This window comes from Aspergillus caelatus (genome assembly GCF_009193585.1).
Source record: "Aspergillus caelatus strain CBS 763.97 unplaced genomic scaffold BDV27scaffold_52, whole genome shotgun sequence".
NCBI classification, from domain to species: domain Eukaryota; kingdom Fungi; phylum Ascomycota; class Eurotiomycetes; order Eurotiales; family Aspergillaceae; genus Aspergillus; species Aspergillus caelatus.
Genome location: NW_022475315.1, coordinates 91,241 through 107,761, shown reverse-complemented (window position 1 = coordinate 107,761; position 16,521 = coordinate 91,241). Strand labels below are relative to the sequence as shown.

At 47.5% G+C, this 16,521-nt stretch overlaps 9 protein-coding genes across 9 annotated transcripts; 6 read left to right on the top strand and 3 right to left on the bottom strand.

The window, feature by feature from the left end:
• Positions 1-57: 57 nt before the first annotated feature.
• Positions 58-465, bottom strand: BDV27DRAFT_156000 (uncharacterized protein; the record flags this gene model as incomplete). The annotated part of the gene is made up of 1 exon (XM_032072251.1): positions 58-465. The coding sequence occupies one exon, from the start codon at positions 463-465 to the stop codon at positions 58-60; it is 408 nt and encodes a 135-aa protein (XP_031929467.1).
• Positions 466-1,049: 584 nt separating this feature from the next.
• On the top strand, positions 1,050-4,494 carry BDV27DRAFT_155999 (uncharacterized protein; the record flags this gene model as incomplete). Its single annotated transcript, XM_032072250.1, has 7 exons — positions 1,050-1,150; positions 1,208-1,472; positions 1,522-1,581; positions 1,684-1,980; positions 2,036-2,192; positions 2,335-3,885; positions 3,917-4,494. 7 exons carry the CDS (start codon positions 1,050-1,052, stop codon positions 4,492-4,494), a joined length of 3,009 nt encoding a protein of 1,002 aa, XP_031929466.1.
• Positions 4,476-4,951, top strand: BDV27DRAFT_125371 (tetratricopeptide repeat protein; the record flags this gene model as incomplete). The annotated part of the gene is made up of 1 exon (XM_032066307.1): positions 4,476-4,951. A coding segment is annotated over exon 1 (287 nt), but the record flags the coding sequence as incomplete, so codon positions are not given.
• Positions 4,952-5,179: 228 nt separating this feature from the next.
• Positions 5,180-6,130, bottom strand: BDV27DRAFT_125370 (alpha/beta fold hydrolase). The gene has a single exon (XM_032066306.1). The coding sequence runs from the start codon at positions 6,063-6,065 to the stop codon at positions 5,232-5,234; it is 834 nt and encodes a 277-aa protein (XP_031929464.1). The 5' UTR covers positions 6,066-6,130; the 3' UTR covers positions 5,180-5,231.
• A 502-nt stretch (positions 6,131-6,632) lies between these two features.
• Positions 6,633-7,946, top strand: BDV27DRAFT_155997 (pyridoxal phosphate-dependent transferase; the record flags this gene model as incomplete). The annotated part of the gene is made up of 2 exons (XM_032072249.1): positions 6,633-6,794; positions 6,861-7,946. 2 exons carry the CDS (start codon positions 6,633-6,635, stop codon positions 7,944-7,946), a joined length of 1,248 nt encoding a protein of 415 aa, XP_031929463.1.
• Positions 7,947-8,433: 487 nt separating this feature from the next.
• Positions 8,434-9,965, top strand: BDV27DRAFT_143674 (serine hydrolase domain-containing protein; the record flags this gene model as incomplete). The annotated part of the gene is made up of 5 exons (XM_032070145.1): positions 8,434-8,839; positions 8,922-9,353; positions 9,424-9,501; positions 9,562-9,837; positions 9,892-9,965. 5 exons carry the CDS (start codon positions 8,434-8,436, stop codon positions 9,963-9,965), a joined length of 1,266 nt encoding a protein of 421 aa, XP_031929462.1.
• A 366-nt stretch (positions 9,966-10,331) lies between these two features.
• BDV27DRAFT_155995 (aminotransferase class IV) lies at positions 10,332-11,333 on the bottom strand (the record flags this gene model as incomplete). The annotated part of the gene is made up of 1 exon (XM_032072248.1): positions 10,332-11,333. One exon carries the CDS (start codon positions 11,331-11,333, stop codon positions 10,332-10,334), a length of 1,002 nt encoding a protein of 333 aa, XP_031929461.1.
• A 501-nt stretch (positions 11,334-11,834) lies between these two features.
• BDV27DRAFT_155994 (FAD-dependent oxidoreductase) lies at positions 11,835-13,156 on the top strand (the record flags this gene model as incomplete). The annotated part of the gene is made up of 5 exons (XM_032072247.1): positions 11,835-11,863; positions 11,933-12,070; positions 12,128-12,231; positions 12,281-12,384; positions 12,443-13,156. 5 exons carry the CDS (start codon positions 11,835-11,837, stop codon positions 13,154-13,156), a joined length of 1,089 nt encoding a protein of 362 aa, XP_031929460.1.
• Positions 13,157-14,128: 972 nt separating this feature from the next.
• On the top strand, positions 14,129-16,445 carry BDV27DRAFT_92660 (amino acid transporter). The gene is made up of 8 exons (XM_032077967.1): positions 14,129-14,510; positions 14,561-14,720; positions 14,794-15,016; positions 15,096-15,384; positions 15,434-15,618; positions 15,685-15,743; positions 15,807-16,162; positions 16,217-16,445. Exons 1-8 carry the CDS (start codon positions 14,341-14,343, stop codon positions 16,338-16,340), a joined length of 1,566 nt encoding a protein of 521 aa, XP_031929459.1. The 5' UTR covers positions 14,129-14,340; the 3' UTR covers positions 16,341-16,445.
• The last annotated feature ends 76 nt before the right edge of the window (positions 16,446-16,521 follow it).

The following is a 16,521-nucleotide window of genomic DNA, read 5'->3' as shown; positions in this document are numbered from 1 at the left end:
GGAGAATATAGGCTCGGTATCATGGGAGATTCGGACGACAGGAAAAGTCTCCAGAAGTCATAATTTAACAGGCACTGAGGTATGGGCTTTATAAATATCCTCTTTTCCTGCCAGAATGAGATGCAGTTTTGGATCTTCTGCCGGCAGAATATCTCTTCCCTTGATGACCTGAACATGAAGGGCATCGATATTACTGCTGGACTGCTTTCCAACGAGCCAGAGATATCCAAACAGCAAATCTAGAAGGGGTGTGGTGAGCTCTCTCTGGAGGAAGCTTTTACTGTCAGCCAACGGGACGCTGGGCTCTCCTGGAACATGGTATCCCGGTTGCGAGGGATCATGAGGCAACGTAGGTCCAGAGTCTGCTGCCGTGCTGCGGTCGACTGCGCAGATAAGTCGCTCGACATTGAGCACATCTGAATCACTAAAAGGCACAGGGCCAATGGGGGCTGGTTTGACATGCATTTCTCTAGCTATTAAACTGCAAAGCTGTATCTTCCGAGCTTTTCAAACTCTGGGCAGTTTGTAGAGACCCATGTGTGATTCTCTGGATGTAAAATACATGGGATTTATTAAACAGAGATTTCTACATGACTGAGTGCAGCCTTACCGATATCTGCCTATGATAAGGTATATTAAAAATTGAAATAGCTTAGAATAAATTTAGATAGGCTTTGTAAGCAGAAGGGTAAAATTAGGTGGTTTGAATTGCCCTTTTAATTGAGATCGTCAGCTTGCATTGCTTGGTTACATCTGGAGAGTCGCGAGGCTGCAGCCTCGCGAGCGCATAAATTAAATTAGGCTGCTTTTAAGCTGTCAGCCTTGTATTGTAAGCGGCTGTGCAGGCACTAAAAGCAACCCAGTACTTTTGTTCCTCGTGGGCATTACTTGAAAGCAAGGAGGTTGTCAGCATTGAAAAGCTGCCACACATGCCCTTTTATGAGCGCCACAGCACCTGAAGTATACATTATAATGAATGTGCATGTGGGTCTTCGCGAGTGCATTATTGCAGGCTTGACGGTTTTGATTGCCCGATTGGCATTGCAAGCATGCATCCCATCCCGGCTGGACGCTCAGTTTGCCCCGAAGAGCGACTATGGCTTGTCCCAGCGCACTGTTTCAACTCTACCATGACTGCCACTGGCCTAGAGTGAGCTCTGTCACCCCTGTCGCCGCTACGGACTTGTTGCACTCATGTTTAGTAAAGCATTATACTTGTGCATGGTCTCGGGTCAAACCCTGATACTACCTGGCACAGGCTAGTCGAAAGCCAATCCCACGATGACTCTGGAGACCCCTCCCTGGGGAGAAGATACGTTAACTGGGTTACCGACTTCTTCTGCGAGGATCTGCCGGCAGACGTTCAAAAGAACACTCGCGTGTTTTTCTACAACTACGAAGTTGCCATTCAGGAGCGGCGCACTCGACTCGGGCAGGAGCTGTTTCAAGAAGTTAGCTCCTTAGCAGTAAAGGTCAGCACATTGCCTGTTCAGTTCTTCAAGCTTCTGACAGTTGCAGCAGACACCCGAGAGGCACTTTATTTTAGTTGGGCATAGTTATGTTGGGCTAGTAATAAAGGAAGTATGTAACTGCCCCTGGCTTTATTACTTCCCCCCCCGCCGCCGTAGTTGCCTCTGGCCCCCGAAAATAACCGTGGAACCATAGGCCATAATATAAGCCCAGCTATTCCATTCCCACCGCGCCGTGAATATCTTCCAGCAGATCAAGGCTGCTGTTTTTCTAGGAACCCCTCATCGAGGCTCTGCTTCTGCATTGCAAGGTGCCAGGGTAGCTCATGTCTTTCGCCTATTTGGCATAGGAACATTCCCCGAGATTGTGGAGGCTGTCCGTTACGATTCTGTGGAGCTGCAGGATATGCACCGGCGATTTGAAGCTATATCCAATCATCTAAGGATTGTCAACTTTTTCGAAAAGCGGGAAACAGCTGGGGCATCCTGCTGGGGATTTTGTAGCGATTTGGTGAGTCCGTAGGCATTGATAATGCTGTGGAGCGTTTTCGTTAACTCTCTCGCAGATGGTCAAGGAGCAGTCTGCCACCATGGATCGCCCCAACGCAGAAATAATAGGGCTGAATACAGATCATTGGGGGCTGAATAAGTTTGGAGAGAGAAACTCCAATTATAAGAGATTACGGAACAAGCTCATCGAGCTGATGGAGGCAACCATCGCTGGTCAGTCGTTATCTTTCCAGTATCCAGACTAATTGTGAGGAAACCAACGTGCCTACCTTGTGGTCGTATATCTAGAATATTGAGAGATCATTACTTCGGTTTCATTGTCAATATCAAGCGCTCTCGCTGACCATTTAGGTAGATGCGTGGATGGCACACTCAGTATATTCAGTACCTGAGAGTACCGACAATATGTACACAGAAAGGACTGATCTCTCGAAGTCCCTGGAAGCAAAACTGGGTAAGGAATCGGAGGGGTCAACTAAAATAAGGCACGCGGTAGCTATAGATGGGATAGGCGGCGCTGGGAAGACACAGCTCGCGCTTCGATACGCAGAAGCTCATCGGCGTCAATATGATACCATCCTCTGGATTGATGCGGGGAGCGCTGCAACAATCAAAGAAAGTTTTTACCGCTGTGCTCGAGATCTCAGGCTTTCGGTCGAGCCAGATAGGACGAAACCAGGCCATCAAGCGTCGCTCAAGGATGGCCCGGCAGTGCATATTGCCCTAGCCTGGCTCCAGAATCGGAATCAACTCCACGGTGAATGGCTGGTAATTCTGGACAATGCAGATGACCACGATGGAGGAGTACGAGATGTTATTCCGTCTGGGGTGCGTGGAAGTGTCATTATTACCAGTCGTGACAAGGAATGCGTTGAGACACTCTACCCCGGAGCCCAGCAGCTACAGGTAGATATCATGACGCCGCCAGAGTCATCCTCTCTGTTCTTGCGGTACCTGAACCTAAATATAACAGAGGTACCACGAGACGTCCAAGAAGAGTCACTACGCGTATGCGAGAACCTGCAGCACCTTCCCCTCGCAGCCCACCTTGCTGGCGCTCATACTCGCTCCCATTGCTTGAAAAATGTCAACCCAGAAGACGACAGGTATTCTAGAATCTACATTGACCCAAAAGGCTGTCTTGAACGCTATTTACAAAATTATCAGAGGCACAGGGATCGGCTTCTCAAAGATGAGATATCGAAGCGACTATTTCCATACAAGTTCACTATTTGGGCGGTATGGGACAGTAGCCTCTATGCCGTCGATAAGATGTCTTCGCTTCCATCTAGACTTTTACTAACCTTTCTCGCACATATGGTTCACACGAACATTCCCGAATACTTATTCTATTTTGCGGCTGGTGGTCTGGTCGATGAGCCTGCACTGGCAAGCGATGTTCCACAGTGGCTTTTAGATCTTCTAAGCCTCAATGAGAACAGCCGATGGGATTGCTTTACGTACGATCAGGCACCGCAACAGCTTCGATTGTTTGGGCTGGTCAGTGACTCTCGTGGCGACCTTCCTGGAATCACAATGCATTCTCTGGTTCAGTGGAGAGCGAAGATTGACAACCCAAGCGGAGCAAATCATTCCTTGACCCTTTACCACACCTCTTTCATGGCAGTTGTCTCTTTGAAGGTTCTATCACACTACGAATATGTACCGTTTTGGCGGCAAATTCTTCCCCACCTTCCACCACCTAAAGAATTACTTTCGTTAGAGAGTTGGGCAATAGGCTTACAATGTGGGATGATAGGTGCCATGTATTGGCGTTGCACACGGTTGAAGGAAGCTGAAGAGTTACTTGTCCTTTCAATAGACAAACTCAATGTGGCCCTTGGTTCAGAGCATTCACATACCCTGTCTCAGAAGGCTGGGATGGCATCAGTATGGTATGAAAATGGTCAGTACAAGAAGGCTGAACAGGTTTTTAGAAAGGGTAGGGGAAGCATTTGAGGCTGCTTTTGGTGCAGAGGACTTTCACATAATATCTGCCAAGGCTGTTTTGGAATTATGCCTTCGGAAACAAAGCCAGCTGGACAAGGCAGAGAACCTTCTAGTTCATATACTAGAGGTCTACAATAGCACATTGGGTCCAGAACATTCGCATACCCTAAACACTAGGGCTAATCTGGCGAAGATACTTTTAGATCGAGGCCATTGGCTAAAGGCCAAGGGTCTGCTAATGTCTGGACATGAATGGGAAAAGAAGTTGGTTGAAGCATACCATCCACTAGCTACTCTGAGTCTGGAATACTATGCAATGGTTTTCTCACAACATGGTCGACTGGCAGATGCTGACGAAGCTCTAACATATTTGTTGGAGACTAAAAGGAGGACATTTGGTCCCGAAGATCCACGGACACTCGAGACCATGGTTGCTCTAGGGCTATCCCTTTTCGAGGAAGGTCGTTATGCAGAGGCCGAAGTGATGACTGCAGACATACTGGACATACCAAGAAAGCTTCTTGGAGGAGAGCATCCATCCAGAGACTTTAATCAGCATGAATAATCTGGCCATAATATTGTACCATCAGGATCGACTGACAGATGCTCAGAAGATGTCAGTGGATGCCATGGGGAGTAAGGTTGCTTGCCCATGTTGTTGAGATCAAAAGGAAACTGTATGGCGAAGGACATCCTGACACCCTCACTGACATGAAAGACTTAATATCTATGTTCGCGACACAGGGTCGGTGGTTGGATGCTGAGGAGCTCCTCCTACACGTGCTGGGAATCCAGACGAGGGTATTTGGCCCTGAGGACCTAGACACACAGGACAGTTTCGATGACCTGGCTTTCATTAGGGAGCAGTATATAAAGTCTACTGCGTTTAGATGAGATATAAATAAAGCTATGGACATCAAACGGCGTGTTCTGAAAATAATTAAAATGATATGAAGCCTAAGCTCTGGGGCAAAGTGTTTGTGACCTGCTTAGAAATGCTATTAACTGAAGGAGGATGGTCGTGAGGGACAAGTAGAAATCACTACCTTTATGCACAGAATATAACATATACAATCAGTAAAGTGGATTCACGAGAGTATGGAGGATAACCTAGCTGACCGGTAATAAGTAACTTACATGGAAAATGAGCTATCCAGGTATATATTCAACTCCATGTAATCTCCTGAGCCTTGATTGAATGTGGAAATCTATTCGAAAATCTATATTCTATACACGCAACGATCTAGACAGGAAAACCAAGCATAAGTATAATAAAAAAAGACAAGAGAACACACCAATGCTCTAAGCACCCGTCCTCTCCAAAAACTCCTGAACGCGCCTAAACATCTCCGGCGGATTGGAATACATAGGAAAATGCCCACTATACGGAATCTCGGCCAACTCGACATTGCCCTCCCTCAACCTTGGCAAGTACGACAAAGAAGCATTCTGCACGCCATACATAAACATGCGAGGGAAAGAGAATCCCAAAAACAACGCAAGCAAATCATTATTATCTGTAATCTCAACCATGGTAGACAAGATCCCATAAGTAACATGGGGACTAACCTTGCGTCTGAGATTGGACGCATAGATGGCATTGGAGAAGGCGGGGGCCCGCCTCGCCCTCTCGGTAAACTCATGGAAAAATACCACCGCATCATCGGCGGGGTGGAGAAAGACCTGACGACTGAGGAAGCAGTCCTCCGGGGCGAGATTGCCCTTAATATTAACGAAGCTGAGGACGCTGTCTGGAATCTCAGATGCGAGTAAGAGAGCGGTTAGCCCACCCATTGAGTGGCCTGAGAGATGAAATTTGGTGATCCCGTAGTGGTTGAGAAGGGCTTTGGCTGTTTTGACCAGGAATGGGATGTTCACTTTGCTGAGGTCGGAGCAGGTTGTGTCGCCACAGCCAGGGGCGTCGTATAGAAGGAGTCCATATTCGCTGAGATGCGGGAGATAGGCGAAGTCGTTGAATTCCTCCTTTGAGGAGCCAAAGCCGTGGAGAAAGACGAACGGCGGGCGAGTGCCCTTTTTGTAAATTGTGGAGATTTCGAGACCGACGCCGTCGACTTGTAGTTTTACCTTCTCGTAGGAAGGGGCGTTGTCGAGAGAGAAGGTGGCGACGTTGTCCATCTTGCGGGATTGTTGAGGGATCTAGTCTCCGCGCAATGTTGTATAGGGTGTGCCTCACATAGGGGTCTACAGCGCAAGAGTTGACATGTACTTTTGGATTTTATATATATGAGTTGATTGACGTGAAAATTATGAGTCAATTTGCCCCCAGCAAGTATGCCGTCGGCATGTCGGAACTTGACCGATTTCTGCTCGACTACCGGTGGAGATGCCGAAGGTATCCCGCACCAGTAAGCTCTCCATTAGCCCTAATTCTATTCGGCATAATTTCATCCACCCGATCGGTCAGGTAGTTATGTTAGCAGTATATAGCGTCCAGGTATAGTTATAATAATGTCAGATTATACGTTGTGGGGTAACTTTTGTTTTCCAGAAACTTTCTTTCAGCTCGAAAACACTAGCATTCATCTTGAACAACCTATATATGTTCAGTTGGATACAACTGCTGCTTTACTGATGGTTTCAATCAACCGGTCGGTTCAACAAATAATTCGCAGCTACAGCCAGCTTCTACATAGACATCCGTCAGCTCTTACTCGAAACTTTGTGAACACTGCATCCAGGAACATGTCTGCCCAATACCTCGACGTACCCGTTCTTCCAGCGGATGCTGCCTTTGGCTTGCTAGCCGAGTTTGATGCAGACCAACACCCAAAGAAAGTCTCATTAATTGCTGGGGCCTATCGGGATGAAACGGGCTTGCCTTGGATCCTTCCCAGCGTGAAACAAGTAAGCAAAATGTCCTTGACAGTGCACTATTCTCCCGCATGCCGACAGCTGCTAACCCAAGACCAGGCGAAAGAGCACATTGCGGCCGACCCTAGATCACACCATGAGTATCTTGGTATTGCCGGGTCTCCTGTATTTCTGGATATCGCTAGATCACTCGTCTTTGGGCCTGAGCTAGCCGAAAGCCGGAACATTGCAAGCATCCAAGCTGTTTCTGGTACTGGAGCAAATCATCTGGCCGCCTCATTTCTCGCCAAGCACTTGAAGCCCCAGAATGTCTTTATCCCAGATCCTACCTGGGTAAACCACAAAACAGTCTGGGCTGTGGCAGCTCCTGAAGTAATTCAGAAAGAGTACCCATACTACGATCCAAACACGCGGTCCGTCAAGTTCGCCGATATGGTTTCGATGTTGGAGGCAGACGCACAACCAAACGACATGGTCATCCTTCAAGCATGTGCCCACAACCCCACAGGACTGGACCTAACCCGCGATCAATGGAAGCAGCTAGCAGACGTAGTTTTGAAGAAGAAATTGTTCGTCTTGTTCGATAGTGCCTACCAAGGTTTCGCAACCGGAAACGTGGAAGGCGACGCATGGTCAGTGCGGTATTTCACAGAGCGTCTACTCTCGAGCCCAGACCCCGGTCAGAGGATTCCCGGGCTATGTGTTGCACAGTCGTTTTCCAAGAACTTTGGACTCTACGGTGAACGGGTGGGCGCTCTACATCTAGTCGCTCCGTCAGACGTTTCCATTCAAGGAGCCAGATCTCAGCTGTCACTTATTGCGCGCGCAGAGTACTCAAATCCGCCTCGATTTGGTGCTCAGATTGTTCAAACTGTCCTCACAGATCCATTGCTCAGACAGCAATGGCAGCAGGATCTGAGCACCATGAGCTCACGTATAATGAGCATGCGGAAACGATTGCGGACGAGATTAGAAGAATTTGCTACCCCGGGGGATTGGTCTCACATTGAGTCTCAGGTTGGGATGTTTTGCTATACTGGGTTAAGTAAGGAGCATGTTAATAGATTGAAGGGGGAGTATCATATCTATCTGATGCCTTCTGGACGAGCTAGTCTCTGTGGGCTGAATGAGGGGAATGCTGACTATGTCGCGAGGTGCATCTCAAAGGTAGTGAAGGAGATCTGATGATCTATGCGATTATGATTGCTCGTTTATATATAGTCCAGCTATCCAATGAGACGATATTCTGTCTATATAGTTCGGATTTTCAGAAGTCATGGCTATATAGGTCCTGATTTATGTGCTGTATTTGTCTAAAACTATACACAGGAAGTTGAAGGGGCTTGTTGTGGGTCTGGTCCGAACATTCTCTGTTACCGGATCAGGAAATACTTGAGCTCCCACGAAATGCTGCCCTTAGTTTCCTAATGAGTCTACTTTAAAGACTGTCCCTCATATTATGGCGGGGCTTATTATTTCCGTAGAGCTAACAACATTCCGTCCGTGCAAACTGTAGCCCACTGCGCGTTGACGTAAGTACATCCCAATATACGGTAGTACGAAAGGATACACTTCCGGTGCATCGTCTCTACATACTAATTTACTTCTTCCAGAGAGCCACTGATTGAGAGCGCAACCCCTAAAACAAATCCACCATTTAGTAACCAGTGCAATGACTACCAAACTGTGGCAGGAAACCGCATCTGCCCTTCATGGGACGTTAGATGCGACGACATCGGGTCCAATACCAAGAATTCCTGGTCTCGTCTATTGCGCTGTAGACCGTGACGGCGACGTCTTTTTCAGTCATGCTTCTGGGAAGCGCGGGGTTGACTGCCCAGAACCGATGTCCTTGGACACAGTGTTCTGGATTGCTTCATGCACAAAGCTGATAACCAGCATTGCTTGTATGCAAATGGTCGAGCAGGGCAAGCTGGCTCTCGATGATGTTGAACAGGTCCAATCACTCGCTCCAGAGTTGGAGGATGTCCAAGTCCTTGAGCAAGAGGCTGATGGCAGCTTTCGCTTGGTGCCAAGAGAGCGCGGTATCACACTTCGAATGCTCTTGAATCATACTTGTAAGACTTTACTTACCCCTTATACATACAGCTTCTTCGAATGATGCTGGCTTTTCCCTTCGCTAATACTCGACATGTATAGCTGGTTTTGGCTACGCCTTTGAGGATCTGAAGCTTCGTGACTGGTCTCGCCCACTCGGCTTGGACGATTTTTCCGGCCACGAGTCGGACGTGTTGCACCGGCCATTAGTCAATCAACCAGGAACTAAGTTCCAGTATGGCGTCGGGCTTGATTGGGCTGGTGTGCTTGTGGAACGCGCCAGCAGTTTATCTTTGGAAGAGTATTTTCAGCAGTTCATTCTGCGACCTCTTGGGATTGAATCGATCACTTTTTTCCCCTCTATGGAAATGAAAATGAACCTGGCTTACATGCATCAACGAGATAAGGATGGTACATTGAATGTCACCGACCATCTTTATCGGTATCCTCTTCTCCCGTGCAAGCCTGGAATGGAAAAGCAGAGGTTCTGCATGGGAGGTGCAGGCTGTTTTGGGAAACCTGTTGAGTATTGCAGTATGTTTCCAAGTAGTCCCTTAGTATCTATACACATGTACGCCCATGTGACTGACATAGAATATCACAGAGATCATCGCAACACTTCTAAACAACGGCACAGATCCCAAAACAGGAACCCAGCTCCTGAAGCCAGAAACAGTAAAAGGCAAGAAAGACCCCAGCCTACCCAGCCACGTCATTTAGAATGCTAACAAATCAGGGATAGAGATGTTCACCGATCAAATTCCAGATATGCCTCGGTATTGTAACGAATACACGCCGTCAGGAAAACCGCTTCTAGCAAACCCTTGCCCTCTGTTGCCCTGTGATGGTGACTTGACTGAGGGTTGGGGGTTGTCCTTCTCCCTCAGCCATCGTAAGAGCCTAACAGGTAGGGCAGCTGGGTCTGCATCTTGGGAAGGATTGGCAAATCTTTTCTGGTTTGCGGATCGGGAGAATGGGGTCGGAGCTATTGTTGCATCTCAGATCCTTCCATACGGAGGTATGTATTGATTAGATTATGGAAATGATAGCTGGCTAACTGCTATACACGTAGATCTCGAAGTGTTGGGATGCATGGAGGAGGTGGAGAAGATGATATATGATGAGTTGGAACGTGGAAAGGCGTAAAGGGAAACACTGTCCTTAATAAACACAATCTGATAGAAGACATGGCAAATATCTATAGACTTGAGTAAGTTTCGAGCCCAGCATGAAACTATTTTGCTACTCTGTCTATACATGCCGGCATTACCATACTAATAATTCTGTGTCTGGGACCTTGTCTAATATAGAATTGCTTCACTGCATTTGTGAAAACCATCAAACTAGTTGACGATGATAAATACGAGAAAAAGTAGAATCACGGAGAAAGCTTTAGAATGGCTATCCTTATTAATTTAACATATGTGTATTCTGCTGCTATTGATCGATCATAACATAGAAAAAGCGAATAAAGAACATAAAATTCTATGTCCTGTGAGCACTAAGCAATATTTAAAGCTTCCCAAGCCCGTTCACACCAGATTTTTGAACACCGTCATAGTCGATCTGGAAGCTGTAGACCGGGTCATAGTGCATAGCCCAATATGTATCCCAAATTGCCTTGGTAACCGGACCAACCTGTCCTCCATTCACCGGTTTCCCATCCAGCGAGGTAATGGGCATAATACCCCCAGCGGTAGTGGACATGAAGATCTCATCGGCATTGTATGCCAACTCCACAGGTACGAATTCGAGACGCACTTCAATGCCACAGGCACGCGCAGCATCAAACACACTCTTGCGGGTAATGCCCTGTAACACACCACGGTCCGGGGTATACAAGACCCCATCCTTGACCAAGACAATATTGAACCCAGACCCCTCCGTAAGATGAGCATCTCCATCCGTCAAAAACGGATACGTCGCACCCCGATCCGACGCCTCAAACATACCCCGGACCAGGTCTCCCCACTGCAAGTTCTTAATCGTAGGATCAATAGCCCCTGGGGGGACCCGCCGCACTGTCCGTGCCACAATAGCACTACCACCGGTGTGCTGCATTTCGGGCTCCATAACCCAAACATAGGGCTGGATAAACATATAGAGGCGATTCACGATGTCCTCGGGCTTAGTGCCACGGACGCCCTTCAGACCCCGGGTAACGATCAACTCCACGAAGGCATCGCGGATGCCGCTCTTGGCGACCATGTCAACTAGGATCCGCTTGACCTCGTCGCGGGGAAGAGGTACTTTCAGACGTAGTTTGTCGCAGCTAACTTCGAGTCGTGTAAGATGATCATCGAGGCGAAAGAATCGGCCATCCCAGACGGACGGCACGTCGTAGGTCAGATCGCTGTGCATGAAACCTTGGTCGAGGAGTGGGATGCGGGCCTCGGCCAGTGGTACGTATTCGCCTTCTATCCAAGCTATGCCCTTTGCGAAGGGGTCGTTGCTAGCCTCAAGGACAGCTTGGCGTGCGGCATAGCCGGCGAATACTTTTTGCATGGAGGTCATTGTGAGGTTGAAGGTTTGTATGGAATTCTAGACGAAGAAGAAAGAAAGATTGACTTGAATATTTCCCAGATATTTAGATAGAGCACAGTCTTTAAGTATATGGGGAACAAGGTATCTGAGAAAGGCAATGTAGGGTTTCTCATTACCAATAATAAGGACTATGGAAATCATAGTCGTGGCGCTTTGACCAGAACCCGTAACTTGCCCAAAGAGGAAACTGAGTTTGCTCCCGATGATTGAACGATTATGTATGATTTCCAAGTCTGGTAATAGACATGGAACTCTTTCCCGCTTGGCAGAGCATGTTAGAGAAGATAAGCTGCCTACTGGGTGAATTGGAATACTTGTAGTATATTGGTGTTGGTACATTCCTATCTTACAAGTCCTCAAGGGAACTGGGATTGTTCATTCTTATTGGAAGGCTACAACAATATATTGATTTCTCAAATCCTCAATAAGCAAGCTATCTAAGTTGATATCACTTTGTAAGAGAACGATACAATGGAACAAAGGAATGTGGTAGTTATCGGGTGAGGAGCCTTCAAACCACATGCTGCGTACTGGCTGCCACAGCTATATCTGACTCCTATCGATTTCAGTGCCGGAGTTGCAGGACTTACGACTGCTCTTCTCCTGTCCAGACTTCCAGGATACACGATAGTCGTTGCGGCTAAACATATGCCTGGGGATTACGACATCGAATATGCTTCACCGTGGGCTGGTGCGAATTATATGCCGTGAGTTGAATCGAGAGAAGAAGCTTCTTGCGCGTTACTCACTAGAGCCATACTTAGCATGTCGACTCGTGGCACCAAGGCAGCAGATTGGGATAAGTACACATGGACAGCGTTGGAGGATCTAGCGCGTAATCACCCTGATGCCGGAATACACTTCCAAGGTAAATGAAAAAGAACCTGTTTCGTGACTAACCACTAACAATAACGCAGAATGCGAAATACACAGCCGCTCGAAAGACGTCGGTACGACAACTGCAAAATGGTTTGGGGAGCTTTTGTCACCGAACCCTTGGTTCAAGGACGTTGTTCCAAGTGTAAGAAATCCTTTCACGTATGCATTCGAAGCTGTCTATCTCACGCTAAATCATTTAGTTTCGTGCCCTTCCCAAGAGCAGCCATGGCCCTGGGTTTGACTCTGCGACAGTCTTCACGTCCGTCTGCATAAACACTGCAATATACCTTCCCTGGCTCGTATCCCAGTGCCTTAAGAACGGAGTTGTATTCAAACGAGCCATTTTCAACCATATCTCGGACGCAGCCTCTCCATCTGTTCACCCTGGTCAGAAGGTTGATCTCGTCGTGAACTGTACAGGTCTTATGGCTTCCAAACTGGGCGGAGTCGAAGATAAGACCGTTGTACCCGCTCGTGGACAAATTGTGATAGTCCGAAATGAAGCTGGCAAGATGCTGGATGTTTCTGGAACTGACGATGGCGATGGTGAAGCATGCTATGTTATGACCCGCGCTGCTGGCGGCGGTACGATCCTTGGTGGCTCGTATCAGTTGGGAAATTGGGATTCACAGGCGGATCCCAATCTTGCTGTGCGCATTATGAAGCGCGCAGTCAAAATGTGCCCTCAACTTACGGGTGGGAAGGGGATCGAACACCTCGATATCATTCGACACGGTGTGGGCCTGAGACCTGTGCGGGCGAATGGGACAAGAATCGAGAAGGAACGCATAGGAGACACTTGGGTGGTGCACAACTATGGTGCTGGCGGAGCCGGATATCAGTCATCTTATGGATGCGCTCAAGCTGCTGTGAACCTCGTAGAGGAGGCTTTGGCGACCCGAGCAAAGCTGTGACCTTGTTTGTGGTGTTTAGTGTTCTTTGTTAGCTTGGTACAAATGAAGATTGGACTGTGTATTCTGCACTGCTCTTTTTATGTTAACTCTTTTCGAACTAATAAGTCTGAATCTATGCGTTAGGTATCTTGCAATATGGCCTTATTTCAATTGACATGCTCTGTCCCTCTCGTGAACTAATATGTTATGACGATTGAATCACGAGTCATGTTCAGGACAATGCATATAATGCTTACTCCCTAAGAAGAGTCTGGCCAATGCTTAGCCGGGCCTAGAATGCGTGGTATGACGAGACCCTCGTTAAGGTCCGGACAAAATCATAAGGCCATGTCACATAGGACATAGTAAAGCAAAGTTTGATATATCAGGCCATATATCCATGTCAACGGAGCTTCTTGACTTGAACATAAGTATATATTGCGACCATCATCCCTACCGTGGCAGAGCTACGATTACACAAGAACCAGTTATTGGGCACAGCACTTACTTCTTTGATAATATGTTTTAATTTCTTTACCATGGCTTAAGGGAGGTACCGAAGCCACGTCATTATGTTGTAAGTACCCTTACCATGAACCTGCTTTTCCCTCGAATCAGATCTATTTGTTACAATCAAGGGCAGCGTAACAGTAGGGATGAGAATACTTCTACTCTCCTCAAACAAACAGAAAGGTTAGGCAAATCCACATGGTCCTATAACAGCTGCCCAATATGGTTCCGAGTTGCTCTTATCAAGGGTGTGTATCTTCTCCCTATCTAGCAAGTGAGCTGATAAAGTCAATCTAGGGCAAAAGGGTACCCACCAAGCTGGAGTTGCTCAGCATAATTTCCCCGCACTCGCCGGCCTTCTTAGCCCTCCTTAGTCTATCTTGCAGAAACTCAACGTCCTTCTGATTGGCAGCTCTTCCCATACTCCGCGTTCACAGGTCTTGGACGTGTTACACAGCATTGTTCAAGGAGATAGTGTGGTCATGGATCCCTCAAATCTGCGCGGAGGTGCTTATCCGTTGTCCGCTCATCCGGAAGCAAGGGCGCTGCCAGTCGCCATACGCCGCTGGGTCTAAGTTTGAGTGGCGTTTAGCCCGTATCGTATATATATACGTATCTGCCTACAGAGTCTCCATAACCCTTTCCCTCGCCTACATATGTCTATGTGAAATTGTGAGGGAAGAGCTTAAATCACCATGTCTGACTTAGTTGAATCAGATGGAAAACACATTCCTCCTACCAGCCAGGATGGGAAAGGTTTCGGTGAAGTGTTTGACTTGGATGATGCTGTCCTGAGGGCCCAAGGCCATGTGGCTGAGCTAGAACGGTCCTTCTCCTGGGTTGGAGCAATTGGCCTGGCCTATAGGTAAGCAAGGCCTTCATTCAGTATGGGACGGACGCAATAACCGTCTCTAGCATCATTAATTCCTGGCTTTCCTATGCCGCCTGCTTTGGTATGGCCATCGGTTATGGGGGCGGCCAAACCGCTGTTTTTGGCTTAATGATTGCCTCGGCAGTCCAGTGGATTGTCCTTCTGGGGCTGGCCGAATTGTGCTCTGCTCTTCCCTCTTCTGGTGTAAGTCTCTCGATAGCACTTTTATCAGGACACAGGTATCACCCCAGTGACAGCAGACTCACCAAACTCACAGGGCCAATACCATTTCACGTATATTGTTGCCCCACAGTTCTCGAAGAACTTCGCCGCCTACATGGTTGGAATCTTTAACGTGGTGGCATGGTGGGTGACCACTGCCTCTGGGGTTATATACACGGCTATATCAGCTTTTGGGATTGCGAAGTTCTGGTATCCGGAATTTGCTGGCACACAGTGGCAGGTGTATCTATGCTACGTTCTTGTGGTGATTTTGACACGTTCGTTTCTACTCCTTCTTATACATTGTGTTCACCTCCCAATATGTTCGGGCTTTTGATCTACACTAACAGCATGTAGTCATTCCCATCTTCACTGTTCCACAAAAGCACATTGATCGGCTAACACAGACGGCCATGTATTTGTCCGTTGTTGGTCTCCTCCTGGTGATAATAGTCTGCTTGTCAATGGGTAGAGACCATTATCGCCCGACTAATATTGTCGAATACCGTGGTTCTAGTGGATGGGGTCCTGGACCAGCATGGCTCATGAGTATTGGCGTTGGCCAGTACTGCTTCGCTGCGACAAGCGCATGCACTCATATCGCCGAGGAGATGCCAAGTCCCGGAAGGAAATTGCCCCAAGTTATGTAGGTCTCCCTCGTGAATATCCTTGATTTATCTAACAAGATATGAAAGCAACATGACTATGGTCATTGGCATCCTGACCGCTGTACCCTGGATTGTGGTCATGGCTACTGTGATTACCGACCTCGAAGCGGTGCAGAAAGCGTTTTTGCCTAGCATGGAGATTTTCTATCAGGCAACTGGGAACAAGGTCGCTGCTACAATCTTGCAGGCGTATTTAACTCTACTCTACTACAGTATGATTCCCTACCAGGGCCGCTCTCCATATCATTACAAGGACACAGCCAAGCTAATCGAAACAGCATGCGTACCCAGCCAATGGATAGCGTCCAGTCGAATGGCATGGGCATTTTCACGAGATGTAAGTACCTCAGCTAAGGAACCGAGCAACCACGAAACAAGCTAACAGTATCCCAATTCCAAGAATGGCCTTCCCTTTTCTTCCTATTGGAGCCACATCGACCCAGTCCGCCAAATTCCTATTCGTACTACTCTCCTAGCTGCCAGTTTCTGCCTAATATACGGTCTCCTCTATATTGCATCAACCGCTGCGTTCAACTCGATCATTAACACGGCAATCCTCATGCTAAATATAACGTATACGGTTCCACAAGGAATACTGGCTACTTGCGGACGCAATAGGCTACCCCGTCGACATTTCGACTTAGGGCCTGTTATCGGGTATGCGGTGAATATCTTCTCGGTTATCTGGTTGATCATCAGTGGGATCTTCTTTTGTTTCCCGGTTACGGTTCCTACAACTCTGGAGAGCATGAATTAGTGAGTTTTTCTTTGACTTACGTCTGAATTGTGAGACTGAGGCTAAGGTGATAGTAATTCGGTGGTCATCACGGGTTTATTTGGACTTGTCTTAGTCCTTTGGATTGAAAGGAGGCATAAGTTCAAAGGACCGGAAATTGATTGGGACGCTCTGAATGCTAGTAACGCATTGAAATGATTTACGGGACATAAGATAAACATATGAAGGATAGAATATACTGGATTGAAGATTATATACAGGGGCAATCAAAGATGTACTTTCGGGGAAGGTTTCGGGCTTCAACTATATTTTCTGTTTCTCAACCGCATGGTTACCTAGTGAGAACATCGCCCTTCCTCTTTACTGCTCTTAAGGCGCC